An 8,537-nucleotide genomic window follows, 5' to 3' on the forward strand; every position below is an offset into this window, starting at 1 on the left:
AAGCAATAATTGAGATATTTGACTTTACAAAAAACTTTAACCAAAATTTCTAAGTTAAAAAGGGGCATAATTCTGTCAATATTGTAGGCAGAGTTATCCAACTTGTCAATCTGATGTACCTTGTTACTATAAATAAGTATTGTAAGTTTCAATTGAATATCTCAAGTAATAATTGATATATTTGACTTTACAAAAAACTTTAACCAACGCAGACGCCGACGCGGACGCCGGGGCGACTACAATAGCTCTCATATTCTTCGAATAGTCGAGCTAATAAAATGAAACACTGAATTAAAAAAAATTATCATGTTAAGCTCTGACCTCTAAGTGTGACCTTAGAGGTAGGGGTGCAGGTGTTGTACTTAACATGTTATCTTATTATTGTGACTATTTGTGCCAAGTATTTTCAAAATCCTTTGATGTATGTAAAAGTTATGGACCGGACACAAAATATACCCTATAACAGACTATGTTTATCTTTGACCTACAAGTGTGATCTTGACCTCAGAGGAAGGTGACCAGTTTTTGCAAATGACACATCGTGTTATTATAACAAACATTTTTGCCAAGTTTTATCAAAAAGGGATATTTTTGGATTGTGAGATTTAATGTTTTCCCTTGCAATAACCTTGTTGATGACTGCAGTAACACTACAACCTTGAATCTCTTATATACAAGTGGTTTTGTTGTTAAAGTATACAGAAAGTGTTGTGATAGTTTAGTAGCATCTATATAATCACAGTGTTTGAACTCGCAATATTACAATTCTCAATATACCATTTTTGCTCCATAAGTCTGAAATTTCCATTTTCAATAGCTGATCTGACATGTATTTGTAATGCTCTTTTAATCTATGTTTCTTCATTCAAGGCAGATGTAAAATTCAATATCTGCCAATATAAATTAATTGGGGCAGTCACGGCACAAAAATCAATAATGAATGGCAGAAACAACTGAATATATTATTTGACAGCACATCAAAAACAGTAATAATGCCATTGTCACCCATAAATGCCACCATCATTATTTTATCACTCAAGCTTTAAGTTGAGAGTACATTGTAATGCTACAAAACCTTAGGGAATTTTCCCAATCGAGACAATGCATTCAGTAATAGGTAAACAATTATGCAAGACATTCTAATAAATTTGTGTCCTTTTATCCTCACTGACAAAGGAAATATTAAAATAATGCACAAAAATATGTTAAAATTATAGAGCAAAAAATCAAATTCAAGAAAACTACTATGTTGTGCTCATCCTTATTTCTTCAACTTTTTTTATGGGAAATATTTCTTTAAAAAAGGAATTAAAATACATGTATTTTTCTAAGTTTAAAAAATGGACATTAATATGAAAAACGTTTTCTTGAAATTCACACCCCTTTTTTGTATGTGTCTTAATATAATATACAAGTAAAAATAAGTTTAAAAGTGATCTCTGAAAAATTACATTCTAGAGGAAGGTCAACTTATCTGAATGAGCATCTTTGTAACATGGATGAAAATATTTCCCATGATAAATCATAGTGATTAAGAGGCTCTTTAAATTATACTTATTAATACAAGTATCTACACACAAAGATGGACGGAAGTTAACAGTTATTGTAACAGGTCATTTTTAACATGATCATCACAAAATACAGCACTTTTCATAAAAGGCTAATTGACAGAAACATTTCACAGACATTAAATATCAAAAGATGTTAAAAATAGGGGAAAATATCACTGAGAACATATCAACAGAAACAGACCTAAAAGTTAATTTTTGAAGGAGTTTGATTTAATTTTTATATCTCTATATGTCACACAGAGTATGAAAAATGAGCAGCCAGGACTCAAACCCAGTATCCTCTTTCCTGAAGCTAAACCCACTGAGTCTGGTACATCCAGCCACTTACAGTGAACAATGGAATATACAATACAGTAATATAAATAATGTTAACAAAGTAGTATGCTTTGCTTCATCTCTGTGGAATATACTCAAAATTTCATGAATTAAAGATTTTCTTTTTTTTTGGAAAATAAATGTTTGCAATTTATCTAAATAAAATAAATATTCAGCAGAAATAAAAAACAGAAAATCATGACTATTTAACCTCACCAATTACTCAGACATGTTGCTTTAGCAAAATTATTTCATTTTTCAGTAAACTCTATTATTCATTAACAGATAATTAAATAAATGGATCAATATTTTGTAATTAATAAACTCCTATATTCTTAGAAAAAAATATCAACAACTGCTATAAATAAATATATAAATATATATAACAATGTTCATATATTTAATGACATATTTCAAAATAGTAAGTTACATGTATCATAATGTTTCCAGTGATATAAACTGAAAATGGTAAGAAAATATAAATAATATATTTGTAAGACCTGGCAAATTCAAGTAATTAAAATAAAGAACACTAATTTACATGATATGATGTATGTAACATTCACACTTGTTCAAGATCTCACTTTGACAAAAGTAAACACATGGAATTGCATACGAAGTGAAGGGAAAATCTATTTTTAGCACCAGTAACCTTGACCCAATTAAAATGAAACACGACCTGAAAGTATAGATACTCACCAAAAAAACAACAAGAGGGCCATGATGGCCCTGAAGTCACTCACCTGTATATAGGCCCCCAGAGCGGGGCCAGTTTAAACCCCAGGGCTTTTATTTGAACAAACTTGGTAGACACCCATTGCTAAACATCGAAGGTCGAGCTCGTTGAGTTTTTTTAAAAGAAGATCTTTCAAGTTTTTACTATACACATATAGTTAAAAGCAATGACACCCCTAGGGCGGGGCCAGTTTTGACCCCAGGGCTTTTATTTGAACCAACTTTGTAGACACTCACTAGAAGATGTTTCATGCTTTATATCTAAACTCTAGCTATTTGGGTTTTTTCAAAGAAGATTTTTTAAGTTTTTGCTATACACATAAATAAAATCAATGACCCCAGGGGCGGAGCCAATTTTGACCCCAGGGCTTTTATTTGAACAAACTTTGTAGACACTCACTAGAAGATGTTTCATGCTTAATATCTAAACTCTAGCTATTTGAGTTTTTTTCACAGAAGATTTTTTAAGTTTTTGCTATACACATAAATAAAATCAATGACCCCCGGGGCGGAGCCAATTTTGACCCCAGGGCTTTTATTTGAACAAACTTTGTAGACACTCACTAGAAGATGTTTCATGCTTAGTATCTAAACTTTAGCTATTTGGGTTTTTTCAAAGAAGATTTTTTAAGTTTTTGCTATACACATATAAGGAAAATCAATGACCCTCTGGACAGGGCCAAATTTGACCCCAGGGCTCTTATTTGAACAAATTTGGTACACACCTATTAGAGCATGTTTCATGCTAAATATCTTAGCTCTAGCTATTTGGGTTCTTTAAAAGAAGACTTTTTAAGTTTTTACTATATGCATATAGGGAAAATCAATGACCCCCCTTGGGTGGGGCCAATTTTGACCCCAGGGCTTTTATTTGAACAAACTTGGTAGACACCCAATAGAAGATGTTTCATATTAAATATCTTAGCTCTAGCTCTTTGGGTTCTTTAAAAGAAGATTTTTTAAGTTTTTACTATATGCATATAGAGAAAATCAATGCTTTTATTTGAATAAACTTGGTAGACACTTACTAGAAGATGTTTCATGCCAAATATCTAAGCTCTAGCTCTTTGGGTTTTTTAAAAGAAGATATTTAAAGTTTTTTCTTTCGGTTGCCATGGCAACCAGAGTTCTGCATGGAATCAAATTCTCTGAACATTTATTAAAGGTGACTACCAAAGAAACATTCCTGTGAAGTTTGGATGAAATTGGCTTACTGGTTAATGAGGAGATGTCATTTAAAGTAAAAGTTTATGGACGGACAGACGGACGGACGAAAAGCGATCACAAAAGCTCACCCTGTCACTTTGTGACAGGTGAGCTAAAAACAACACACTTAAAAATTAAGATAACCCTAGCATCTCAGGTTGTATATTTTATATAAATGTATATATCACCTTATAGCTGTTTATATTATTACTCATAAAAATTTCCGACAGGTTATATAGCTATATATAAATGGTTGTTTGTATATTTAACCAGAGTCCCAAGGGAAGGATTATATTGCCAACTTCCATATATGGCCATATAACCTGTCAGGAATTTTATGACAAATTTATAATACAGCAAACTCCCCCTTTTTTAGGGGAAAATGTGATTTCTTAATAAATTTACAGCAGCCATGTATAATATTATAAAACTATATAAATGTCACGATTATCCAATGAAAAGCAACGTAACAGACGTGCAGTATTATAATGGGCCATATAATCCAACAAAAACCAGTTATAACTCATATTATTTTATTTTTTAACAACCACCGTTCAGAGACGAATAAGTAGTTGCTAAGAGGAGTTGTTCTATGGAGTTTAAATTCTTTTGTGAAATTTCCTTTTGGGAAATGTTGTAAAGAGGTCATTGCTTCACAGGGCGCTTCAATGTAAAAGTTGCACCGTAAGAATGATGGAAGAGCAAATTGAAGAAAATACAAACCAACAACATGTAAAAATTACACAGCACATAAAAAAGACGCTTTAAATAGGAGGTAAATGGATACGGCTATGCCTGGAATGTTTGAAAATATAAATACAAAAAAATGGTCATAAAATATATATATAGAGAGAGAGAGACAATTTTATAAATGCACTGTTTTAAAGTGATATGTAACCGGAAATTCAATACATAACAAAGCTTCAAAAAATAAACTTTTAACAAATGTATAACAAGCACTCTCAAAAAATATATCTTTCTTTAACAACACTCAAAAAAGTTTCTAATCAGTAATTTATAAAAAAAAAAGTAATTAAATATAACAAAATAAATTAGCTTCAAAAGTAAGCTCAACAGATTAACTAATATGCACCACTATTATTTGTTATTCTGTTTCTTTCATGTGAATTTACCTGATTTTCCGAAATTCAAATTACATGGAATTATGTATCCCATTCAAAAATATGAGTTCAATTTAAGAGTTAAATTTATGCTCACAATTTGTTGAATTGTGTTGTTCTTGCCATATGTTGTATAATAGGAAGGCATAAGTCTAATAAATACATCATTATATTAAAGTAATCAAATATATCTGTACATTCATAACAAAAAAAAATGCGTAATATGGAAAAAAAATTTTATACAATAATAACATCAATATAAAAAAAACTTTTTTAAATATGAAAAAGATATACAAAAAGAATAAAATTATGGAGCTTTAACAGAAAGCCTTTGTGAGAAAGACAAGTTAAAAAGCAAGTAGAAATTACATCCTGTGACAACTATAATTCCTTTTTCTGTTATTAAACTTTAAGATTGAAATTTTCTTTGAAAGTGACGGCCATTAAAGTGGATTGGACAACAATGGTTAAATTTACCATATTTTAAGTACTGATAAAAACAATAGTGTCAATGTATTGTGAATCCCTGTCTACAATACAGGCTGTGTGTTCACTAAGAAAAAGATCACGATCAAATGATCCAGATTTTCTTTTCATTGTTATATAAAACTCAAATTAATTGAATCTTGCTAGAATTGAATGGAACATATTCAAAATGTAAAAAAAATGCAAAGAAGCAAACCTATTTTGAGATAAAAATCAATGGAAAACAGAACAAATATAAAAATAATTGGATCAATTTTAGGATCAAGCTCAATATTTTAATTTATGACGATAAACAATGGAGAATATTTGAGTTTTTGGTTTAATCTTAGTGAACATGGGGCCAGGTGATTTATACTCAAGTCATCTATCTCTTTTAACTAAATAATAATCTATATCGCAGAATAGGACAGTATAGAACATGAAATACTATTATCTATCCCCGGACCTATCATCAGCTAATGAGGAAATCTTGTACACTGCAAGTCTGAGTTCTCGCAGCCTTTTTGTGGCAGCCAATTTGCACGAGTTTCAGGTTATTCTTCGTAAACAATAATTTATACACGTACTCCCAGTTGATCTGTTCATGTTTCTTCCTTCTCTTTGCTGCTTCGATTAATGTTGGTAAAATTTCTCTAGATTTCTCTATACTGAAATTAAGATCAAAATATCAAAAATAGTTTTTAGTTAATTAATCTTACATGATATTGCAAAGAAAGCATATCAAAACCATATATTTTAGTTGGAATAAATTAAGAATTTAAGTCACACATAAAAAGTCAAAGACATATGTCAAATTTTCTAGCTTTGGTTTTAACATATTTATTTTTTATCAAGTTACAATACAACACAACATACAGAAAATTAATACAAATGATAGATCCCTACTCTGACCTTTAATTTGAATACCAATATATTTAATCACAAACATTGACATATGCTCCTTTGTTAACAAATTTGTTGTGGTAAAATACTTATTGTATCCACTAATCTGATAATTAAAATTAGACAGGTCAGGGATCTTAACATATCATGATGAAGTGGACTGAACTGAAAGCTAGAAGCTTTTTGTTATTCTCTCCCCTTCTAGCATAGTTTACTTGTGAAATAAAACCTCAGATGCACCTTCTTACATTATTTAAGGGTCTGAATTTACAGTCACACCAACACGACAAGGACTTTCCATCTTGAATGGTTCCCTGTGACATACTTCCAAATATATCTGACTTGAAAGAATGGCAATGCTTCAGTAAGCTAGCTGATGAACATTTTCTAATATGAAAGAATTCAATATATTTTGAGGGATTCAAACCTACAGTCAGGACAACAAGCAATGATCAGAGGACAGCAAGTTGTATGTATATAGTCTATGCTTAATGAAGGTCCATCTGCCCTGTAAGGCACAAAAAAGCAGCTTATGCTGTTGAATACGGACCCCGGATATGTCACCAGCGATGCCCTTAAAATGATTTTGAAGCACAAACTGGTGATAATTTACCTCCATGCAATTTCCACAGAGTATTAGTCAAAGATATGAATTTTGAGCCAAAAGTAGGTCACTGTATGGCGGTCAATGAAAACCTAAATTTACAGTAACTTACAGTAATAAAAAGAAATAGCCCTTAAAAGGGCTGTTGGTGCCAAGCAAAGGGCCTGCCTTATAAGCCATCATTTGTACTAGGAGCTTGCCCACCTCCATGACTCTTTCTAAATTGTAGGGCCACTCCCCATGGCTTTTGTCAGGACATGGGCAGCTAACTTCATTCAAGCTAACTCGTGCGGCCTAAACTGTAGAAAATATGCGAACATATTGTCTTAAAACGTAGCATTGGTTGTTCAATCATATGCCGATGCCCTGTGTTTCTCAACAACATACACAAAGTCATACAGAGGGGAAGAGAGGACAGCAAGTTACATTAACAACACAGCCAATTACTCAGAGATGGTCTGCTGAAAATCAAAGATTAGCACCTATATTTACTTACACATGATCTAAATTCCATAACCCAAACAGTTGCCGGTAACCTCTTGAAGCATAAGGATTTATTGTATGAAAACTATCACATCTCTCACTATCAAAAGGTCCTTCACACTGAAACCAGCCCTTCTTGTCACACAGACGGTCATTAGGTTTGGCCGTGCGGTCAAAATATGCTCCATGGAAATCGTTCTTCTTGAGCGTTGTATTAAGCTGGTCTACTAAATCAGACAGTGTCTCCTTAGCACCAACATCGTTATCTTTTTCTATCTGTTCCTTAGCCTGAAATATCATATATACTTCATGTTTATATTTTGTTTTCATAATACTGAGATATTGAAAACATTACATTATTCATAGTTCACTTTGATAAAAAATCTCTCAAGAAATGAGGAATAGTGTTCCTTGAATTTGATTTTACTTTAAATCTCAATCTAGCATGCTGATACATATAAATTGTTCCAGAATACTGACTTTTCTCTGTATATATTAAAGTTGATTTGATTGTTTTATATTAATGTTTATATTTAAAATGCGTTCCAAAATAAAAAAGGAAATTCCAGATGTCCTTTTTCCGGGGGTCGACCTCAATACGCTTTTTTAGCAACAATTTTACATGCACAGATAGAGACAGTACAGAGCTGACTTAGGGGAATAATTCCTCTAACTTTTTAACCTCAGACGAAACGCATTGTACCTGTTCGCTCTGCGGATATATGATACCACTATCATTGGGTTTATTTTCTAAGGATAATGTTGGAAATGGTTGTGCGGAAATATTTCATGAAAACACACATCTTACTTTCAAATGGGTTAATATAACAGTAATTTACGCAGATTACGATAACCTTTTAATTGTAGACGGTCATAATTTTTTAGATATGAAATAGAAGGCCTGGGTAAAAAAAACACAAATGTCTGATCATTTCTAGATTCATGTTTTTATACTTGTTTGAGAATATAGAGTAGAGAGAAAAGAATACATCCGATATTAATTTGTATACAAGAAAAATATAATAACGGGCTATATAACATATTACATTTAGCTGTACATTATTCATCTTACTGTTAAGAAAATAAATATATTTATCAAATAACTAACCGTACTTATTAAAGTAAAATATAAAA

The 8,537-nt window shown here is 31.5% G+C and overlaps 1 protein-coding gene across 1 annotated transcript; it reads right to left on the reverse strand.

Annotated features, from left to right (window-relative positions):
* Nucleotides 1-278: 278 nt before the first annotated feature.
* LOC132725192 (DNA fragmentation factor subunit beta-like) lies at nt 279-7,847 on the reverse strand. The gene is made up of 2 exons (XM_060710278.1): nt 7,417-7,847; nt 279-6,081 (listed from the first exon to the last, which is right to left on the reverse strand). Exons 1-2 carry the CDS (start codon nt 7,731-7,733, stop codon nt 5,886-5,888), a joined length of 513 nt encoding a protein of 170 aa, XP_060566261.1. The 5' UTR covers nt 7,734-7,847; the 3' UTR covers nt 279-5,885.
* Between the last annotated feature and the right edge of the window lie 690 nt (nt 7,848-8,537).

This window comes from Ruditapes philippinarum, unplaced genomic scaffold, assembly GCF_026571515.1.
Source record: "Ruditapes philippinarum isolate M1 unplaced genomic scaffold, ASM2657151v2 ctg22970_1_1_1_1, whole genome shotgun sequence".
NCBI classification, from domain to species: Eukaryota; Metazoa; Mollusca; class Bivalvia; order Venerida; family Veneridae; genus Ruditapes; species Ruditapes philippinarum.

Excerpts from the sequence above, each read along its gene's own strand:
- LOC132725192 (XM_060710278.1), bottom strand. The coding sequence starts at position 7,733 with ATGAAAACAAAATATAAACATGAAGTATATATGATATTTCAGGCTAAG. Across the intron at positions 6,082-7,416 it reads TTATGGAATTTAGATCATGT|TATAGAGAAATCTAGAGAAA; the intron begins GTAAGTAAATAT and ends TCTTAATTTCAG.